Source organism: Rhinopithecus roxellana, chromosome 5 (genome assembly GCF_007565055.1).
Source record: "Rhinopithecus roxellana isolate Shanxi Qingling chromosome 5, ASM756505v1, whole genome shotgun sequence".
Classification (NCBI taxonomy): Eukaryota; Metazoa; Chordata; class Mammalia; order Primates; family Cercopithecidae; genus Rhinopithecus; species Rhinopithecus roxellana.
In genome coordinates, this window is record NC_044553.1 from 150,971,574 (window position 1) to 150,994,647 (window position 23,074).

At 48.3% G+C, this 23,074-nt stretch overlaps 1 protein-coding gene across 1 annotated transcript in view; it reads left to right on the forward strand.

Annotated features, from left to right (window-relative positions):
* The window catches only part of SLC24A4 (solute carrier family 24 member 4), a 171,278-nt gene extending 159,154 nt beyond the window's left edge, over window positions 1-12,124 (forward strand). The window contains exons 12-16 of the mRNA XM_030931774.1: window positions 93-259; window positions 4,329-4,443; window positions 8,919-9,031; window positions 9,442-9,507; window positions 10,755-12,124. Coding sequence (XP_030787634.1) covers window positions 93-259; window positions 4,329-4,443; window positions 8,919-9,031; window positions 9,442-9,507; window positions 10,755-10,907 — 614 coding nt within the window. The 3' untranslated portion in view covers window positions 10,908-12,124. The remainder of the gene's footprint in view (window positions 1-92; window positions 260-4,328; window positions 4,444-8,918; window positions 9,032-9,441; window positions 9,508-10,754) is intronic.
* The last annotated feature ends 10,950 nt before the right edge of the window (window positions 12,125-23,074 follow it).

Genomic DNA, 23,074 nt, shown 5'->3' on the forward strand with positions numbered 1-23,074 from the left:
CTTGAAGACTAAACCAGCAGGTAGACTGGCAGGTGTGTTACCCAATGTGTTTCTCTCCCCCTCTTTTCTCACTCTGCCCCTTCCCCCTGCAGAGGCCAGAGGGGACAAGGTCAAGTGGGTGTTCACCTGGCCCCTCATCTTCCTCCTGTGCGTCACCATTCCCAACTGCAGCAAGCCCCGCTGGGAGAAGTTCTTCATGGTCACCTTCATCACCGCCACGCTGTGGATTGCTGTGTTCTCCTATATCATGGTGTGGCTGGTAAGTGGAGGGAGCAGGGGGTGGACAGTGTGCACAGCCAGGGAGAGGTGGGGAGCTGAGTTCAAGGCTAACCACAGGTACTGCTATGCCACCTTTGGGTCACTGGCCTCACTGACCACAGCATATTTCTCAGTAGAAAAGGGTTTGAATGAAGTGCATGACTCTCAGCCAGGTACCCGGGATGCAGACACACAGCACAGTGCCTGCCTTTGAGTGTGAGGGAAGGAGACCAACCTTCACACAGGCAGCCTAAATCACAGTGCTAATTTAGGCAGCCTAAATCACTCTGGTGTTATAGGCAGAGCAATATGACAGGTGGATGATCACCAAGTCCTCTTGGTTTCCAGGGTCCTGAGGGAATGTGAAGGAAGGAGACTGGAGTCAAGGGAGATGAGGCTGAACACAAGGCAGCTTGTTCCATGCTCCTGCCCAGGAATGCTCCTCTCTGCACTGATGTGCTGGATGCTGGTTTAAGTACTTCACATAAACTCTTCCTTATCCTCATAACAACCCCAAGGGATGGGTGTTATTATCCCCATCTAACAAATGGGGAAATCGAGGCATGGAGAAATTGAGTAATTTCCCCAAGGTTACACAGTTAGTGAGTGCTAGAGTTAGGATTAGGACCCAGGTATTGATCTCCTAAGCCCATGATCTCAGCTACTACCGTAAGCTGACTCTCAGTTTGCTACTGGACTTTTCACATTTCATTGGATGGGAGTTTTACAGGCAGAGAGACATTGGTGTAGCTCCTCATAAGCTCCTATGGTCACACAGGACAGGTCCCCATATAAACCTTTCATCAGCTGGGCTGGGCTGGGCTGGGTCAGGCCACACAGGAGTCTCCTTCCCCACTTTCTGTGTACCACCTAATGGGGTCCCCGCTTCTCCTCCTTATTCCCAGGAGCAAAGAGAGGGGAAGCAGTTCCAGCATGGCTGTAGTTCCGTTGATTGTGAAACTCCCTCTCAGCCCCTTACACCCTAGTAATTAGCATCATGTCCCTTTGTTCTCCTCCTAATGCCTGACACCAGCAGCAGAGAAGGCAAGTGATCTTGATGTGAGAGACAGCAGGGCCAGTAAATGTTCCATGCTGGCCAAGGAGCCACCTTTCCCTTAACTCCAGAGAAACCGTGTCGTTTAGTGGGGAACAAAGGATCCTGGATCACATGAGAACAGTGCTGAATCCTAGTCCTACCTCTTGCAAACCACGGAAGCTGGCAACTCCCTCTATGAAGTGGGGGTGATCATCGCTCTCACAAGGCCATTGGGAGAATGAAAAGACAGCCCAGCACTTTCTAGACATTTGGCCAAATCCTGTCTCTTCCCTCCCCGCAACCCAATCACACCTTCACCCATCCCTCCCAGAGCATTACTGGGATTCTGAACAGTGTATGGGAGCCATTTTGCCTGTGCTTTCCTGAAATCCCACCCTTTGGCCGCCTCCCTCATCTCAGATGCTTCCTCAGGCTGATCAGAGACCTGCCCCAGCCTCTGTGAGTGTCCTTACACCTACTCATGCAGCAGCCCTCCTGTCCCTGTGGCAGAGCCTCCCCAAGACACCAGCTGGTGGAAGGCACTGCCCCCAGCCTGCTCCCTTTCTCCCTTTCTCCTGGTACCTGCTTAGAGTTCTGTATCCCAAAAGAAAGCCCAGGATGGACTCTGATTGTGTTTTAGTCAATGAAACAAGTCATGTAACTCAGGAGGGGCAGAACATCTCCAAGCCTTCAGGACCCCAGCATCTGCCCCAGCCCCAGACACACACACTTGGAACACCTTGGCCTTGGTTCAGCTGAGTGCGGGACATGGGAACACTTGAATATTCAAGTCCCTCAGGACCTCATTCATGTCCCTCCTGACCACTCCCTTTCATATACTACTCCCAGCCCAGAACAGTTTGGTTAGACCGTGTCGGAAGCATCCAGTAGTTAGCCACTTATTGAAACCAACAGCCAATTAGGTAACAGTTGGATGATCATGAGCATCACTGAATAATACACAGTTTGGCCACTAAGCAGTGCGATTTCTTATAGTGCCTTTCTTGTGTTGAATTAGTGTTGCGTACACTATACCCAATTTCAACCTAATCTTACTTCATCTTGTTCAGGTATTGTGATTTGAGTTTGCAGCATGGCTGATTGCTCATAACAGTAAATATTAGCCATTTTCACCATGAGATGCAGCAATGCTGTTTCCATGCTTCCATGATGAAGATTAAAGTCTCCATAACCCACTCCATATGGGAGATGAGGAAGAAGAGTTGGAATTAGTTACTATCTAAACTCCCTAGAGGCTGGGTGTGGTGGCTTACACACCTGTAATCCCAGCACTTTGGGAGGCCAAGGCAGGAGGATCACTTGAGCCCAGGAGTTCGAGACCAACCTGGGCAACATAGCGAGACCCTGTGTCTGCAAAAAATTTAAAAATTAGGCCGGGCGCGGTGGCTCAAGCCTGTAATCCCAGCACTTTGGAAGGCTGAGACGGGTGGATCACGAGGTCAGGAGATCGAGACCATCCTGGTGAACACGGTGAAACCCCGTCTTTACTAAAAAAATACAAAAAACTAGCCGGGCGAGGTGACAGGCGCCTGTAGTCCCAGCTACTCAGGAGGCTGAGGCAGGAGAATGGCGTAAACCCGGGAGGTGGAGCTTGCAGTGAGCTGAGATCCGGCCACTGCACTCCAGCCTGGGTGACAGAGCGAGACTCCGTCTCAAAAAAAAAAAAAAAAAAAAAAAAATTAGCCAGGCGTGGTGGCATGCACCTGTAGTTGCAGCTAGTCAGGAGGCTGAGATGGGGAGGATTGCTTAAACCTGAGAGGCTGAGGCCACAGTGAGCTGTGGTCAATCCACTGCGCTCCAGCCTGAGCTATGGAGCAGAGCAAGATCCTGTCAAAAACAAAACAAAACAAAACAAAAAATACCTCCCTAGAAAAAGATGACAATCAGAGAATGAAAACTGTGCCTGAAGTGAGTTGGATTTGCAATTTTTAAATTTTCTGAATAACATTAAAGGCCAGTTCATCTTCAGATTTTAAAGAAAGGATCCAGTGATTTCTCTTACTGAAGTGTATTCCCAAAACAACATTACAAGTGGAAAAAAAAAAAGCATTTCATGACATTTGGGTGGGTGTGAGACTCAGGAAGATCAAATTAATGAATATGTGAATTTCTTCTCTAGTTATAGAAAATAACCATGTGATTAAATCAGTTCTGCTAATTATCAATGAGACAGGACACCACCTTGATGTATAAACCCCACCCATGTTTCTTAAACCAGGGTCCTGGGGTCACAGGAACCACTTTACTGGGGCACTCTTACCTATGGGTTTGAACTTCAGATAGTCTCAGTTTGGGGGAATAGAATGGCCTTGACAGTAAAAGTCTGTAAAGAAGGCAGTGCCCATTGTAGCCTTGATCTCTGCCTATGCAAGGCGTACCCGCCTGAGCACCCTGCGCTTACTTTTACTATGTCCTGGCGAGGCTCCAGCAAGCAGTGAAGGCCCACCTGTCCATCCCCTACACCCCCACCTTTTATTAATACATCTCTCACCCCCAAGGCTTTGGAAGAATGATTCTTGAATATCAGTATCAAAAGGGAGAGGCCTTGGAAATGGATTGTCCATTTCCCCAGAACACTCGTGCAGTTGGAGAAACTGAGGACCAAAGAGAAGAAATGACTTCTGTAAAGTCATGCAGATAGGGCAGAGCCAAAACCAGCCCCCAAGGCCCTGGACTTGAATCTGTTTCCCTGTCTGAAGCCTGAGTGTCAGAGGGCTCAGAGGGCCTGGGCATGGAGTCCAGGGTAAAGCAGGGTTCATGTGGCATCCCTGGTCCTGAGCACTCTGGATGGTATGTGCACACTCAAGACCTTCCTTCCTTCCATCCTTCTGTCTTTTGGCTTCTTAGCCTCGTAGTTCAGTGTTGTTTTGTTTTGTTTTGTTTTTAAAAGAGGCAGTCCCAGTAATTCCAAAATCACCATTTCCTACGCTTACAGTGTCTCTAATACTTGGAATATTTCTTTAGTCCACACACTGTTGTTTGAGAGTTCATGTCTCCAACCCCCATTCTGCAGGTGACTATTATCGGATACACACTTGGGATCCCGGATGTCATCATGGGCATTACTTTCCTGGCAGCAGGGACAAGTGTTCCAGACTGCATGGCCAGCTTAATTGTCGCAAGACAAGGTATGGATTATGCCCCAGCCCTCACAGTCATGCAGTGCAGGCCGCTGCATCCTCATCCCTGCCTGACTTATAGTTGACCAAGTTGTGGCTCTTATGACTGGCAGTTGTCAAGTCCTACTATGGAGAAAAACTGTGACATCTAGAAAGCATCATTTATTAGATTCCATCCTCGGAGAGAATGCTACCAAGATGAACTCCAGACCTCTATCTAGAAGCTTTTGCTAGAGTGGTTGTTTAAAAACAAAAATGTTCTGAGGTCAGCAGTCAATGTGAGATTGAACAGAGGCCAAGTCCAAACTTTATACAGCAAATGAGCTAATAACAAGAAACATTCTGGTCCAAGAAAGGCAAAGCATGGGCATCCTATACATCCAACTTCCCCATTCTTCTTCTGACCTCTAGAATATGTGTAATATTTTGGTTGGTTTGGTGGTTTTTGTTTTGGGCTTACTACGTGGCATGGGCTGCGCAACACAAGGAATGAGTGTATGAGCTTTGATGGTGGAACAAAAGAGCTGTAACAAGAGCAGGTTTTACTGACTTCCCCTTTTCTGCTAGCAAGGTAGCATCCCAGCATGGACATCCGCAGGTCTTCCTCGCAGCGCAGAGTTTGAAAGTATAGGGATGGGGATGGGTGAATAATGGCGTAAAATCTCACAGGAGACGGGAGAAAAGAACAGTGCCCAAAGAGAATGGTTGGCTTTGAGGGACAGGACATTTTATTCCTCCAAGATGAAGGGTTGATTGGTTGGTTAGTGAGTTGTGCCTGAGAAACCACGAGATGAGGGGAAAGGAAGAGTGGGAGTATGTTTTCTGGTAGGCAGGGCCCTTACAGAGAATGGGGACAGTTAGGGACAGCAGCTGAGGGAGGAATGGAATTTAACTGAGTGACCTTTGATGTGAGCGTGTTAGTTCCCTAGGGAGTCATAAGAAAGTGCCACAACAGGGTGCCTTAAAATGACAGAAGTTCATTGTCTCACAGCTCTGGCAGCTAGAAGTCTGAAAGCCAGGTGTCAGCAGGGCCATGGTTCCTTGAAGGCTCTAGGAGAGGACCCTTCCTTGCCCCTTCCTAGCTTCCAGTGGTCACGCAATCCTTGGGTCTCCCTGGCTTGTAGCTGCATCACTCTAATCTCTGCCTCTGCCTTCATACTGCATTCTTCCCTTGGTATGTCTGTGTTGACTTCCTTCTCCTCCTCCTCCTCCCCCTCCTCCTCCTCTTCATCCTCCTCTTTTTCCTCCTTCTCCTTCCTTCCTTCCTTCCTTCCTTCCTTCCTTCCTTCCTTCCTTCCTTCCTTCCTTCCTTCCCTCCTTCCCTCCTTCCTTTCCTCCTCCTCCTCCTCCTTCTTCCTCTTTTTTTTTTTTTTTTTTTTTTTTTTTGGTGATGGAGTCTCACTCTGTCACCCAGGCTGGAGTACAGTAGCATGATCTTGGCTCACTGCAGCCTCTGCCTCCTGGGTTCAAGCAGTTCTCCTGCCTCACCCTCTTGAGTAGCCAGGACTACAGGCAATCGCCACCACACCCAGCTACGTTTTGTATTTTTAATAAAGACAAGGTTTCACCATGTTGGCCAGGCTGGTCTCAAATGATCCACCTGTCTTAGCCTCCCAAAGTGCTGGGATTACAGGCATGAGCCACTGCACCCGGCAGACTTCCTCCTTCTTATAAGGATACCAGTCATCAGATTAGAACCCACCCTAGTTAGAACCCACCCTAATTCAGTATGACCTTACCTTGAGTATATCCTCAAAGACCCTATTTCCAAATAAAGTCACATTCACAGGTTCCAGATGGACATGAACGGGGATGGGGTACTCAGCCGAGTACAATGAGTACAAGGAAAGTTGGTGAGCACCAGGGGCCCAGCCAACATTCAGCGACATGAACTTGGTGAGATTCAGTCATGCCAGCTCCAGCAGTGCACAGATGACAAGTTCATCCCTAGCCAGAGTCGGCTGGGTGGACACAGTGGAAGGTCAAGGGACAAGGGAATGTGCAGTTTAAACAACTGGCCCTGGAGTTCAGGCTAGGGAGGGATGTCAGGATCCTGGAAGTTTAAGGGCTTGCAGGAATGGGGAGTGTCCCAATAAGGTCAACAAAGGGTCTCTTTTAGGACCAAGGGACAGATGGGTCTCTGAAGCAGCACATCATTTCAGAGTGGCTACAGTGAAATGTAGAAGTACAGAAACTTCTGTACTTCTCTGAGGACTCCCAGCCGCTGCGCCTCACTTTATGGTCCCAGCTACGCTGGGCTGGGAGGAGGAAGGGTGAGGCCAGGAGTGGGGGTGTGTAATTGTCCTCAGGGTAACATTGATATGATTGACAGGGACTCCAACAAACATGGTTAAAAATAGCTTCCTGGCTGGGCGCAGTGGCTCATGCCTATAATCCCAGCACTTTGGGAGGCCCAGGTGGACGGATCACCTGAGGTCAGGAGTTCGAGACCAGCCTGGCCAACATGGTGAAACCCTGCCCCTACCGAAAATAAAAGAAATTAGCCAGGCGTGGTGGTGCATGCCTGTAATCCCAGCTACTCGGAAGGCTGAGGCAGGAGAATCGCTTTAACCCAGGAGGTGGATGTTGCAGTGAACCACTGCATTCCAGCCTAGGTGACAGAGGGAGATTCCGTCTCAAAAAGAAAAAAAAATAGCTTCCTGATGACAAAAGATCCAGGAAGCCCTGTTCAGAGCCTTCTGCACAAACCAGGAGACCATGCAGCGTGTGCTCTAACCACAGGCACCATATCCTGGCCTCCCTCCAGGCCCCCAGCACAAAGCGTGGTCCTAGCCCAGAGCATCAGCCTGACCTGGGAGTTTATGAGGAACGCAGACTCCCAAACCCTGCTCCAGATCCACCGAATGAGAATCTGCATTTTCCCAAGACCTCCAGGTGATTCCTGTGCTCCCTAAAGTTTGAGTCACACTGCCCTAGAAGTCCTCAAAGGCTCACACAGCTGCTGGCAGCCCCGTTTGTGCAGAGCGGGAAGTCCACCAAATCTTAGACCCACTCATCCCCTCCTCTGCAAACTCAGGTACCTTTCTACCCTCCTGACCTGCTGGAGCGCCTGCCTCTTCACCAGGTGCAACTAACTGGGCCACAACAGTTGCTGCACGTTCCTGCATCTTACCAGATACTGAGAGACCAGAGACGCCACCCCTAACAGGACTAAGCTGCCGAGATTTTGAAGTCACTCAAAACAGTGCCTGGGGCAGGCTGGGAGGAGGATTGTAAGGGGTCAACAGATGACAGCAACAAGCAGTGGAGGAAGAGGTGACCTAGCTATGCAACATAGGTGGGCTGGCGGTCGAACAGAGATGGGCTGCCTGTGTGGGTGCCGATCTGAGTTGGCTGCCATACGTCCCAGCTACCAAAGCAATGTTGTGTTTCTAGGCATTTGTGTTTCAGGTTTGTTCATTCCAAAAACATGTGTATGTGTGCCACGTTAGGACAGTGGTGTGGAAGTATGGCTTTTGGCCGGGTTAGGGCAGATTCCAGCCAGTATGAATCTTACTTATAAAAGTTTGCTTTCTTAATTATATGCCTCTCTAGTTACTAACTTCCTGATTGTGTGGCTAGCTGGATACTGGACAGCTGGACAGGAAGGGGAAGGATGAGGACATGAGCCCCTGCCTCTGATGTGCTTCTAGCCTTGTTGGGGAAAGACAGCTCACCCTTCAGAAACTACCAGGGCATAAAATCCGATGTCCTATGATCCCAGCCTGGGTCATGGGTGCTGTTGCCTGGGTCTCAAATATGTTTCAAGGCTTGGTAAAAAGGATGCTGGACCAGGTGACCTTGGGCACATCCCAAGCCTGTTTCATCTTCTGTCACGTGAGGTGATGCCCCACTCCGACCTCCAGCCCAGGGTAGCTGGGAGCATGAAGTGAGCCACAGCAGCCGGGAGTCCTCAGAGAACATCAGCTGATGAGCCCGGCAGGAGAGATCATGCAGGGCCCCGCATGCATCTGCTAGGCTGTCGTTCCCACAAACCGGGTGCCGTAAACAAAGGAAATGTATTGTCTTGCGGTTCCGGAGGCCAGAAGCCTGAAGGAGAATCTGTTCCAGGCCCCTCTTGCCTCTCTGTCTTTGGCTGTCTTCATCTTTGCCCAGGTTTTCCCTGTGAGTCCAAATTTCTCCTTTTTATAAGGACACCAGTCATATTGGATTAAGACCCTAACGACCTCATTTTAACCTGTTACCTCTATAAAGACCCGATCTCCAAATAAAGCCACATTCTTAGGTACTGAGGGTTAGAACTTCAACATATGAATTTGGAGGGTTACAGTCAACCCGTAATTGTCCCCTTTAGGCTTGAGGAAGGTCATGGATCTTAGGCCTTACAAAAAAGTTTAGAAATGTAAGATCCTTGCAGAAGGAATTCCTTTCCAAGGAATGGCACTGATAGAATAGTTAGGAGAAAGAATACAGGCTTCTGGTGACCTGCTCTTATAAAATAAATGTGTTGTTGTCCCCTGCAGGCCTTGGGGACATGGCAGTCTCCAACACCATAGGAAGCAACGTGTTCGACATCCTGGTAGGACTTGGCGTACCATGGGGCCTGCAGACCATGGTTGTTAATTATGGATCAACAGTAAGTTCTTCTCACCTTGAATTGATGTATTTTACCCAGAAGGATAGTGATGTTGGCCCAGTTCCAGCGAGAGGCTCTGGGAGACGACCTCCTCTTCTCCTTGGCACTCAGACACCCATTTTCCATGGCAGCTTCTAGAGCACCTTAGGGATGTCTGAACTTCCACTCCTCATCTCAGCCCACTGGCGTGCCTGTCCCCATCCCAAGCTGTCGCCTCAGATGAGCAGGGTTGTGACTTGATTCCATATTTCCCTGACCCTCATGACCATGTGGTCACCTGTAAACATCTGTGTTTTCCTGACGAGGGAATGCATTGACCCAGGCAATGAAAGCCCAGGCCCGCTGGGATTTCAGGATGGATTGGCTCTGAGCAGTCAAGAGACTCAGGACACGTGTTTTTGATTTTCCAGGTGAAGATCAACAGCCGGGGGCTGGTCTATTCCGTGGTCCTGTTGCTGGGCTCTGTCGCTCTCACTGTGAGTCTTTAAAATTCCAAAACAGATGCCTCGTGCATACTTGATTTCATCTGATTCCGCCTCGTCACTTATGTGACTTTGAACACCTCTGTCACTTCCCTTGGTAATGAAGGATAAAGGCAAGAAAATGTAGACATTCATAGACACACCAAGTCCAGTCTTTGCCAAGAACATCGGCACCCTTTCTATGCTTTTCCTGAGTACATAAGAAGTCCCCAGAGGAAGCGAATTCCATTTCCTTTCTTGCTGCCTGGTCCAGTCCCTCTCTAGTGCCAGCAGGAGAGAGATCCTCCCCTGCACATCTGAGCTGACAAATGGGAGACATGACATCCCTCAGGATAGCACGTCAGAATGATCGAGGCCTCCCTACCCCATGTGCCCAGGTCTGTGCTGAGCACTTGACTTCAGCATCACTTTATTGTATCCTTACAACCACCCAGTGAGGGAGATGCTGTTATTCCCATTGCAAAAGAAATCGGGGCTCAGGGGTTAACTTTCCCAAGGTCACAGAATTGGGCAATGGCAAAGCTAGGATTTGAACTCAGGTTGGTCTGTCCTTAGGGAACTCATGACTTTTTACATGCAATGCTCCAGCGAGGTCCTGGGATCCAGCCCCAGGAAGCCTTGATTGAGGGACAAGGAGGAAGGCAGTGGAAGGAAGGGTAGAAGGGTCAAGGAGAAATGTAAGATAATTCTCTGCTTTAACCCTCTACCCCAAACACACACACACACACACACACACACACACACACACACACACACACGCACATGCAAAGAGAAAGATGGCTCAAGCAGACATTTGCCCAGCCAGGGGTCCATAGGAGCCTTGGAAATTGTGCTAAGAAGACAAGGGAAAAGATCATGGTGCCATGCTCTGAAGCACAGGGGTCATCCAGCTAAAGCCCCCGTTTGTCTCTAGAGAAGGCTTGGGCAATGAGGACCACATGCCTATGACCAGCTGGGAGGAAGTGACGTGCCTGCCTGGGGAGGGCTGCTCCCATGAGGGTGGCTATTGTGTGTCCCTGAGTCAATGCAGCCGGGCCAGAGACTCGCCCTTTCATGGGGCAAGTCTAAGCCTTCTAGGGTTTATTCTGGTCAAACTGAGGATCATCCTGCAGCACCCCCCTACGCTTGCCCACATTCTGCAGAATGTTCTAGGCTTCTTCATTTAGGTATCGCTTTCCAGTAGAAATGCCTTTTGTATTTCTTTGCCCTGCAAGCCCAGTTCCTGCACTCTGTCCTCCCAGGTCCTTGGCATCCACCTAAACAAGTGGCAACTGGACCGGAAGCTGGGCGTCTACGTGCTGGTTCTCTACGCCATCTTCTTGTGCTTCTCCATAATGATAGAGTTTAACGTCTTTACCTTCGTCAACTTGCCGATGTGCCGGGAAGACGATTAGCGCTGAGTCGCGGCCCCTGGGAGCTGATCTGGACACCCTGTGACACTGGCGTCCTCCTCTCCCCTCCTTCCCCCACCACAGGTCTCTCCTGCATAGGCAGCCACTGTCCGTTCTTTCACACACTGGAAGGAAGAGCCATCGTGGTCTTTGTCTGGTCACAGGCCAGACTGCTGGGCGTCCTCCTCCTCCTTGGAGTTCCACCCCTGCAAGGCTGGATTCAGGGGCCATTATCTGAGCAGCTTCGAAGATCCCTAGCTGCCAACCACAGAGATGTGTTGAGCATCTCATCTCTCCTGCACACTTTAGTCAGAAGGACTTCTGCATGCAGTTTGTCTTTCTGTTCTGCAGGCAGCCTCGGAAATGAGGTCATTTGTGAGCACGAGATCACATAGGGCAGGTGCAAAATAGGAATGTTGTTCTCAAGTGTCACCTCTGGCCCAGAGGCGGTTCCTTAGGCAGCATGTGCTCCTGGGAGCCTCCAACTTTTGCTGGAAGCACCCACAGTTTGGAAGGGGCAAGACCTCAACCTGTTGGGGTTTAGGGCCCATGATGGCAGACATTCTACCCCTTTTCCTGGAAAAACTGGAGGAATGAAAATAACTTTTTTTTCTGCAGAAGAGAGAAAACTGAGTGAATATTCTTCTCACTTTTATTGATGCATTCAGAGAATAAGCAATGAAATATTAAACAATGAAACATCATATAGGTTCATCATACTTGAAAACTATCATTCCATATGAAAGGATCATGATACACACCAAAAAGGTAATGATCGTAGAGACACAAATCCTCTGTGCACCATCTTGTATTGGCACTGAGGTGTTTGGTTTGAAATAGGGAAAAAGGTAAGAGACTAATGTGGAAAGGTGCTAACTCAGAGACTGGAGATTATAGTTTACAGCTGTACTTTCCAGATCTTCTATGTGACACAATGCACTGTCCTTGTGGGTTTGTCATTTATTTGTTAATGCTGTAGTTTCAAAACCACCCTGTTGAAAGGTCCAGTTGTTTATATGCCCAACAAATTTCATAGCCTGCTGAACTGGACTGAGTGTGTCAGAAGTGCTGGTTAATTATGCAAGAGAGATTGCCTGAAAAACAACAAATTGCTTTCTGGTTAGCTGAAGGCAAGTGTGAAAATCAGAATTTAGAATATTTAGAGCTAAGCTTCTGGAACCACGTAGTTTACTGTACGTGAAAGGCCAAGAATGGGAGGCTGACTCAAAACTAGATAGAAAAATATAAAATAATTTTCGACCACTTCATAGCTCTCAAATATATATTTAAAAGATTTATGAATACAAACCATTTATGGTTTATGGTTTCTAAAAAAGAAAGCACAATTAATTTTATAGAGAGGTTTTTTATTTTTTTAATATTTCTATTGCAAAAGTCTATCCGATTTGATGCACTTTGAATATTGAGATATTTTGCACGGATGAATGTGTGGGAACTACCCATGGTGATGTAAGAGGAAAGAACATTTTTTTGTGATTCACCAGACATCGCTTTACACTTGGTGATGAGTTTAAATCCAGTAGCTAATCCCTTCCTGAGACTCAAAGATCGTGACCTGGTTGGAATTTCTGACTGTGCTCTTTAGGGCCTCCGAGTTTCAAAAGGAGGAAGTGTTTGTGCTTGTGTCCCTGAAGTTCCCTGTTGCATGAGCCTGCGACAGGACCTCACCCCCACCACCAGTCTTCTATTGGGGATTCACATCAGTATTAGTATCGTAGCTCCACCAAGTTCAGGCTTCTCTTTTTGTTTTTTTTAACCTAGAAATTGGTTTCATGGTCTTCAACTTGAGGACAAGGGTGATTTTCCTAAGAAATCAGCCAAGTGAGAAGGCAGGGACCCTGTAGATTCAGCAGTATCAACTTTAGCTGCAGGGATTCCAGAGCCCTCGGGACCACTCTGTCCCCTTAATAGCTTAGTTCTCCTGGTTCCTCCCATCTTACAGGCTCATCTGGGTTCCAAAGTGCTTCTGTCTCTGTTGTGATTCTCCAAACTGCCCTGTGATGTATGTAGGGATTATTCTCCCCACTTAACAGAAAGTAGTGTCTTGGAGAGGTCAAGGGTCTGTAGTTCAATGGCCAGTTATAGCAGAAGAGAGGCCAAGCACCAGTCCATCACCCCTCCCAGGCCAGCCTCTGTAAGTTGGCCACACTTGGGGAGTGAATGTGGGTATGACTTTACCCTCCTGGTTGGTTCTTACTGTTTGAGTCAAAATCTCATCAATATATCATTGACTCCTGGGTTCCTCAGGTCATTTCCTAGTATCTGTCCCTATCCAATGCCTCTATTTTTTCTTGAAAAAAAGACCAAAAATTATTTTTAGCTATGACAAGGCACAGGCCACGTGGCCCCTGATGGCGTCCCTGCTGGTTTTCAATTCTCTGAAGCCTTGTGTAGCTTTTAGAGCATGTATATCCTAATTACCCTCCTCTTCCTCGGCAGAACCCATTTGAGATTCTAAATGGATACTCTTAGTCTCTAAAGTTGTAGTTAGAAACTGAAATAATGTTTTTAATATGTAATATGCTCCTCTTGGCTAATTTTCTTTTGACTTTAATGTGCCAATGTAACTTCCTTTAAAGGATCTATGCATTTATTAAATCTAGAAAACTGTATGTACACTGTAGGTGGAAAATTCTCTTTTTTAACTAAATATTTTTGCATCACAAGTTTAAAGAATTGCATGATTAATTAGGCCTTCATTTTTAAATTACGCTTTCATCACTACGCAGGATTACTTTAGTTTATTCCCAAAGCTCATTAGCATGGGGTAATTACTCTGCTACAGAAATAGGCAATTTAAAAAAATGAATTTCCCTCTTCTCATTGGGGGCAGAAAAGAAAAAAAAAACCCATTGTACTCAGATGAAAAATGCCTATAGAGACAGGAGCAGGTTGTGCCTGTGGACTTCTGGTTTGGAATTTTGCCTCACCAGGTCAAGCGTAGTTAGAGTGTAAGGTGTCCAGTATGTTGAGAACCTGGCCCTGGAGGAGGGTTCTGGGTCAGCTCCAATGAGAGACTGGTAATTAAGGGCACCGTGAGCAGGACAGAGTCCTCGCCTTACCCACCCCATCTTTCCTGTTACCCACAGTCTGCTGGCCCTTGTGCCTCTTCTCCTTGTCACCTGTGTCTCCTCCTTGTGCACAGAACTGGCTGCCCTTATGAATTTTCTTTTTTTCTTTTCTTTCTTTTCTTTTTTTTCTTTTTTTTTGAGACAGCGTCTCACTCTGTCACCCAGGCTGGAGTGCAGTGGCACCATCTTGGCTCCCTGCAACCTCTGCCGCCTGGGTTCAAGTGATTCTCATGCCTCAGCCTCCCGAGGCTGTAGCTGGGATTACAGGTGTGTGCCACCACACCCAGCTAATTTTTGTATTTTTAGTAGAGACAGGGTTTCACCATGTTGGCCAGGCTGGTCTCGAACTCCTGACCTCAGGTCATCCACCTGCCTCAGTTTCCCAAAGTGCTGGGATTACAGGCGTGAGCCACCGTGCCCAGCCTGCCCTTGTGAATTTTCATCTGCTCCTTACCCCTCACCTGTTAGGACTGTTTCTTGCTTTTGCCCCTGTCAGTCCCCTGCCTTAACAGACCCAAGCAGCTGATAAGGCACCAAGCTTCCCTGACCAGGTAGGGTGTGTGTATCACCCCAGGGCAGTCCTGCAGACCCTGACCAAAGCCCGTTCCTGGGCAGCCCAGGGTCCAGGTTTCTTCCACTTGCTCTTCCCTGTTAATGGAGATTTGCAAGCCTAATTGCATCAGCAGTAGCTCACCTCTCAGAGAACCCTGACTCCCCAAGCAGACCAGGATTTCGGGAAGGGTGTGGGTGGTGTCATTGCTGGATACCCGTCTTTCTGCCTATCCTTTCTCCTCTCTGAATCCTGGGGCCCCTCCCCCTCCTTAAAGCTGGGGTGGACACAGGGACAGGAGAGGGACAGGAGAGGATCAGAGTTCATCCCCCACTGGGAAAAAGCAAGAGCGAATGAATCCCAGTGCCAGCGGCTGAGGCTACCTTCCGTGCCTTCCCTCCATGGGAGACAGGCGAGTTGGGCTTAGGAAACTGGAACTGGAAAGGTTCTGTTGCCACACTTTGGAACTTTCCCCCTGGGATTCAGCAGTTGAGAAGCAGAGACCTTTCTGCCCTGGGTGAATGGGTCCTTGGGGGAGGGGTTGGTCTTTTGTCTCACATTCCTGTCTTTCCTTTCCTTCTGGGCCATGCTCCCTCCTGGCTAGAAAAAGGTGGCTGTGCTGTCCCTGTGATCCACTCTCAGCAAATGCATGTGGCTCAAATAAACAAAGAACTTACCTGTCAGAGTGAAAATCCTCAGGAGATTGTACCCAAATGCCATGCTTTACATATTTATGGTCTCTCTAGTGCGCTCCAGACGTGATTCCCAGGGAGCCCTCCTCCCCTGGGGGCAGTTAGCAGGCGTACCTGGGGCACCTGAGGTGGTCCTCCTCTCGGCAGCTTTGGTGCCACACTGTGCCCATAGAAACTTCTAGAAATTTCTGAAAATGCTCTGTGGGCAGCTCTTGGGTGGTAGTAAGTCCGTCAACCCCCACCTAACCCTGGGCCTGAAGCACTGCCCTTGCTCTCTCTTTGTGTGTGTGTGCACCCAAAGGATTTCCTGGTCTCTGTAGCTCATCCTGTGAGCCCTTCAAGCATGAAGCCTCCCTCGGGGCTTCTCAAAGCATGGAGAGGGGCCCTTCCTGTCCTTCGGGAAGATCTTCCCCACTGTGTCAGTTATATGGGAACAAGAGTGAGGGGGTCTTTCTCTAGGCCTGTGCCATAGGACGGAGAACACGAGATTCTGCTATTCACTTTGAGCCACAACCTTTGCCAGCCTGGCTTGTGTAGGGGGAACCTTCGCCTTGCTGCAAAGAGCTGTTCCCCAAAGGGCATATCCACAGGGTACAGGTTCTAAAAAGGCCTTTTTTTTTTTTTTTTTTTTTTTTTTTTTTGAGACAGAGTCTCACTCTGTTGCCTAGGCTGGAGTGCAGTGGCGCCATCTTGGCTCGTTGCAACCTCCACCTCCCGGGTTCAAGTGATTTTCCCACCTCAGCTTCCCCAGTAACTGGGACTACAGGCATGCGCTGCCACGCCCAGCTAATTTTTGGATTTTTAGTAGAGAAGGAGTTCCACCATGTTGGCCAGGCTGGTTTCGAACTCCTGACCTCAAGTGATCCACCTGTCTCGGCCTCCCAGAGTGCTGAGAATACAGGCGTGAACCACCGCGACTGGCCAAAAAAAAAGCATTTTGATTTAGGTTGCTGTGTTTGTTTGTTGATAAAGAAAACTAAATTGGGACACTAGTTTTGTGCTCAGCTTTAGGCTGGGTAGCTAATGAGAGGATGTCCAGCCTGTCACTGTGCTCCCAATGCAAAGAAATGGGTGCTCGTCCAGAATCAAGAGAAGAGGCACTTCCCTCCCATTCTGTGACCAGGGTGGAGCTATCTTTCCAGGGAAGCCAGCTGAGAGGTTTTAGGGCTTTGGTTATTTGATGGGGGTTTTAAAACTCCTAACTTTTCAATGACAAATGGCTCCCAGGTGCCATTGTCTCTGTTAAATCCTGAAACATTCCCAAGCACACACTGCCAGAGGCACGGCTCGTCTTTCCCCTGCATGTTTCTAAGGCTCTTTATTCAGTCTCACGGTGTCAGTGTCCAGCTGTCAAAGTTGTGAATCTTCCTCCCGCTTCTGAACAAGGCTGACAATATACTTTCATCAAGTCTAGGAACATGTCTGCTGCTGGGATACCCTGGTACCAGGATTTGAGGGCCACAGGCGGCATCTCTGAGAGCTGAAAATCCACACTGTGCCTGTGGGAAAGTCAAGCCCTTGGCTGTGTGGCTTTTCTATCCCTTGGATTTACAGGTCTGAGAACTGGCTGTTCCTTAGTTATAACTCCAGTGACAAATGCCGGCTTAAGCCACACCTATTCCCACTGTTGCTAGAATTCAAACAGTTGCTTTTTTTTTTTCTTTTTGAGACAGGGTCTCACTCTGTTGCCCAGGCTGGAGTGCAGTGGCTCGATCACAGCTCACGAAAGCCTCAAACTCCTAGGCTCAAGTGATCCTCCTGCCTTGGCCTGAAAAGTAGGTAGGACTATAGGCACATGCCACTACACCCAGCTAATTTGTTTTCATTTGTTTTTTTAGAGACAGGATCTCGCTGTGTTGCCCAGGTAGGTCTTGAACTCCTGGCCTCAAGTGATCCTCCTGCCTTGACCTCCCAAAGTGCTGGATTACAAGCGTGAGCCACTGCACCTGGCCCAAGCAGTTGCTTCTTATGCGATATGTTGGTTGGGACTTGTCCATGGACCAGGCCAATAAAATTCTTAATCCTGCAAGGAGTCAGTACCCTCATCACTCCATCAATGGAAAACAAATGTTTTAAGCTATCAAGAGAGGGAATGTGCAGCTTTTGGTTTCTAGATGCGTGGTTTGGTGTGATCTGCCTTTGTGCCTAAAGGGAATGTCCCAAACAACAGAGCCTTCTTTGCGGTCACTCCAGAATTCTCTACACAGAATTTCTCAAGTCCATTCAGGACAGACACGCAGTCCTCTTTCAATGGAAGAAGAGAGAACTTTCCCCCTCCTGAAATGACTGCAGTGCAAACAAGGCAGCTCTGTTTTTCCAAATAAGTTGTTCTTGTGAGTTTTTTCTGGCCACTGGGCATCTCCACCCTCACCTTTCATCCCTGCCCTCTAAGCTGCAGACCCCATGACCACACTGTCTGCTTCCTTGAGCTTCCTGCACGAGGCTTGGACCTGGGGGACCTTCAGACCCTGCGGACAGAACTGTGGCTGAGCCACTGTGGCCAACTCTTGGGGAGCTCCACAGTGGGGGTTGCTGGTCTGTGAGGCTGAGTCTCCATTTCAGAATACACACTCCCTGGCAGGGCGCCTCTGCCTGTGTCTCCTGCCCAGCAGCCGCCACCAGTTGCTGGTGTCTGAGCACAAAGAGAGCTTTGATTACCTAGAGAGGAAAAAGGCTGTCAGCCAGATGCAGCCAGACCCATGGGTAGATGCAGGAGTTGCTAAGGAAGGGGCCGAGTCAGGAGAGGCCAGGCGGATCCACAATGCCCATGGGGATGCAGGCTGGGCATGGTTTCTGAGGGAACCTACCAAATAGCAGGTAGATGGAATCAGAGGACTCTTGTGTCCTGAAAGAACCTCCTTAAAAACAACTAAAACCAAGAACTTCTGGGGCTGTTCACACGTTGTTCGAGTCCGCCCAGGATCGTTCTGGCACGCTGAGCTGAACACCACCATCTTTGTTCATTCTCTCTCTAACGGGCAAAGCAGGATCATCGAGTCGAAAAGTTGTAAATAATGAGTATATTTATCCCCCTATTTATTTTTTCAATAACTGTGACCTCCTGCACTGTGAATGCTCTATGACATGAGATTCTTAGTTTAATAAAACTGTCATTAAATTTGAATGAATTGATATTATTGGTTACTGAACACTGGCATGAGTTTATTTTTATTGTGAAGAAAAAAATCTACAGTAAATCTAAAGTAAACCTTTCTAAGAAATCTAGCAGTCAGTATTGTAATGCAATATATCACAATCTGTACACTATCAATAAAATAAATGAGCACAAGTTATCTTTCCCTAAATAGAGCTTCTAGTCACGTTTTAATAGACACACACCTGTTTGTATTTTTGAAAGAATTCTATACAGTGGAATAACAGCCATTCGAAACCATTTCTATTTGCATATTAAGAAAAAACTTCAAAAAGGATAAGGGGCGGAGCTTTTTAATGACAATGGTCGGTAATAGACCGAAACAGCAGAATTCTCATCACTTACCTTGGCTAGCATGAGTGGGTCCAGAATGACTCGGTCGAACCTCAGCAGCTTCCTAGGGTGGGACCTGTGCAGTCACATATGGCCCCACATTGGAAGGACCCAGCTTGGTTGCACCACCTTAGAAACCCTCAATGATTTTTTTAAAGGAGCCCCACCTTTTCCTTTTGCAGTGGGCTCTGCAAATTACATAGTTGGTCCTGCTCATCAGAAAGAAGGTCGATGTTACCGGTTCTTATGTCACGGGAAATTGAGGTTCGGGAGTAGAGGTTTTGGTTAATTCCTTCATTCTGCAAAACATTCCTGAGTCCTAGCTGCCATGAGTGTCACCACAAACTTTAACATGCACACGAATCAGTTGGGTATCTTGTCAAAAAAGCAGGTTCTGGTTCAGCAGAAATGGGATGAGGCCCAAGAGGCTAGAGTCCTAGCCCGTTCCCAGGTGATATCCATGCAACCGGTTGACACTGAACAGTGAGAAGATAGATCAACCCTACTCACACCCAAGCTTGCTCACACGTGGGGCTTCTCATCAGTCTGCAGCAAGATGAGTATAGAAATCAAGAGAGAATATAAACATTGATGGAAATGTGATGAGTAATTTTGTTGGAATCTGTTTTTTTATTGCATCTTTCTAGTTATTTCTTTATATTGCATTACAAAAATATCCATCCACAATGGACTAAAATTGTTTTAAAATATTGTTTGAATCTTGCCCACAGATAGTTCAAGAAGTTCTACTTTAGATGGGCTAGAAACCCTTTTCATTTTAACTCATTCCAATTCATCTATGAGGTAGGAAGTCAATTATGAAGTAGGAAGGACCCTATCTTAGTCATTCCAGTGAGTGGGCTTTGTGGGTTCTGTAGGCCTTGTACTCAAGGCTCTGGGCATCCCAGTGTCCCCCTTGCTATCTGGCACTTCATCGCTTACAAAGCCAATGAAACAGAATGGGTGTCATTCCCCATTTACAAAGGGGTCTCTAGGCTAGTGACTGTGAGAACCAGCCTGAGAAGCCACAGCCCCTTCCATTGCCCAGGGCTGCCTGGAACAGACGAGGGAGCAGGAGTTCAGCTGAATCTGATCTACCTGGGAGCTCGTCCCCTCAGCTGCCTTCACAGCCACAGCTCAGTCTCTGTCAGCTTGGTTTCTTTGTTTTTTGGTTTGGATTTTCTGTTTGTTTGTTTGTTTCAGAGACAGGGTCTTGCTGTGTTGCCCAGGCTAGAATTGAACTCCTGGGTTCGAGGGATCCTCCTGTCTCAGCCTCCCAAGGACCGGGGACAACATGCCTGGGCTACCACACCGGCTCTCTCAGGTTGTTTTTGATGTTTCCTAAAAGTTGCTCCAGGCAATTGCAAGTTCACACAGGTCCTGGTGCAGGTGGTCTGCTGGCCCTCTGGTTCCAGAAGCAGGCCTCTCCCAGGCTTCTGTCACCTGCATTTGCTTGCTGGTGTCCACCAGGAAGAGCAAAGTGGTAGAGTGGGGAGGAGACATGGGAGTGGATTCTGACCTCTCTCTGTCCCCACCAATGGACTCTCTCCCACGACTCAGTCTCCGCTCACTGCCTGTGAGGTCTGAACATCCTGTCCTCTGCCTTGAATGTCAGATCATGATAACCCCGGGCTTTTGCTCTCCTCGGTCATTCTGCAGGTTTTAGCACTGTAGATAGTGTCCTCCCAAATAAACACATTCTCTCTTCTGATTCTCCTCTGCTTCTGCTTCCTTTTTTTTTTTTTTTTTTTTTGTGATAGGTTCTTGTTCTATCACCCAGGCTGGAATGCAGTGGCATGATCATAGCTCACTGCAGCCTTGACCTCCCAGCTCAAGTGATCCTCCCATCTCAGCCTCTTGAGTAGTTGGGACTACAGGCGCATACCGCCTCCTTCGCTTCATCATTTCTCCATCTCCTCACCTGGCTTCTCCTCCACCTGCTCCTTAAATGAAAGTGTTTCCCTGCATTCCAACCTGGAGCCTCTTTCTCCTGACCAGCAGTTTTCCATCCTGGCTGTCCACTGGAGTCATCTCTGGACTTGAAAATACACAGACACAGAAACATTTGTTGACTTCCAATGGCCTCAGTGGATGACCTGAGGTGACCTGTCTCATATTGCTAACATCATCACCCAGGAATGTCCCTTCTCCCTCTTTATCTTGCATGACTCTGTGCCTATCCTCCTACTACTCCCTCTCCCTCTACTTGAAATAGCTTCTCCAGTCCTCTGTCCTGCAGAGTAGAGCCCATACTTCCTTCAAGGCCTTCCCAGACCCCCAGGCCAGAATGAATCACCTGCCTCTGGTTTTTATGATCTTTTGTTTGTAAGCTTGCTTCTATTATTATTTGGTAATCATTCATTTGGAATGTTCTTGAACAAGCTCAGTCTGAAATATTCTCACCTGTGGCCCCCACCAAACATGGGTACCAATCTGAGGATATCTAAACTCATCTCTCATACTGGTCTTTGAAACCTAGAAGCAGCACAAAGGTACTTTTTCACACATTGATTCATTCAACAAACATGTACTGAGGGCCTACTCTGTGCCAAGTGTCATGCCAACTGCTGGCTGCAGAGATGGAGGGAGCTAAGTGTCCCTCAATTCTGGGAGGAGGTGAACTCAGCGGGGCTGCAGGAGCCCAGAGAATGGGCACCCAATCATCTCAGCAATCGAGGAAGACATGGACTCAAGCCAATAAGAATGAAGGGTGTCAAGGGGGATGAAGGGGAGTCATGCACACAGACATACATTTAAATCACAGCAAACATTTTGTGATTTAAAAGGAGGCAATGAATAACCAGGAAAAAGTACGATATAGAGATTATGAAAGAATTCCAAGTAGCTCAAACCGGAAACCTCATGGGGGCTACAGTGGGCTGAATAATGCGCCCCAGAGATGTCCACATCCTAATCCTCATAAGCTGTGATTATGCTTTCTTACATGACAGAGGGGAATTTGCAGGTGTGATTAAGTGAGGGATGTCGAGATGGGGAGATAATTTTGGGTTATATGGGTGGGTTCGAGGTCATCACACTGTGCTCATAAGAGGTGGCCAGGAGGGTCAGAGAGAGGAGATGAGCTGATGGAAGCAGAGGTCAGAATAATGTGGGGTCCATGAGCCAAGGAATGCAGGAAGCTTCTAGAAGCTGGGAAAGGCAGGAAATGGTCTCCCCAAGTCTCCAGAAGGAAAGCACCCCTGCTGACACCTTGATTTTAGCCCAGGGAAACTCATTTTTGGATTTTTGACCTTCTGAACTGTAAGATTATAAATGTGTGATGTTTTAAGCCACTAAATTTATGGTGATTGTTAAATCACCCACAAGACATAGCACAGGGCCCAGGAGTGAGAGCGGGAAGAGAGAGATGCAGGTGAGGGTGCATCTGAGAGTGGGAGGGCCATGAGGGGCAGCCAGTAGGGAGCCACTGAAGGCAGCTTCCCAGAGCAGTGGCTGCTTTGGATTCCAATTTCTGAAGGGCCACCCGATTCAGTGTGGAGAATGGCTGGGATGAGGAAATGGTAACAAGACCAGAATAACAGTCATCAGCCAGGAGCCAGAAGCCCAGAAATGAGGTGAGGCCATTTGCAGAGAGGAGAGGTCATCTCAGGGTAGGTGTTCAGTGTTTGCAGGGTGACTTGTAGGTGCATGTGGAGGTACCGTCACCCACAGGATTTGGGAACTGATTATCGAGAGAAGAGGGAGAGAGGAGGAGAGCAAAGTTCCCAGCCCTCTGACAGGGAAGCCCAGGGGAGGAGCAGGTTTGGGGCATGGGAGATGATGAATCCCATTTGGATCGTGGCATCTGGGAAGTCTTTGGGATTTGGGATGCGTGATTTGACCTCTCAGAGACCCTCATCTCATCCTCTGCAAAACTAGGATGGTGAACTTCCTGCAAAGCCCGTTATATGAATAATGCATTCCTGTTGCCTGGCCTGGTGCCTCCAACTTAGCCAACACCTATGCATGGCCGCTATGATGGCAGGCAGAATGCAGACACCGTGCGACAAAGAGGAACTGCTCCCCTCAAAGCTTCCACTCTCGTTCCCTTGCTGCCTTCTCTCCAGAAGGCTGGTCTCCCCAGGGCAAAGGAGAGCATGATCTGGACCTCTTAAAGTTTGATCACTGGGTTTGGGTGTGGAGGGGATTCTGGAGCCTGGTGAGTGCCTCAAGCCTGGGTGCCTGGGATGAAGATTTCTCCTGCAATGTGAGAGATGGCCGCCCACCTTGAGGCTCAGCCCTGGAGCTTGGGGATGGAAGAGGAGATGGGATGGGAGGCTCTCAAACTGCCTTCCCTGGGATTTTGGCTGTGGAAGGAAGAGTGTGTGAGAGAAAAGCTGTGGGAAACA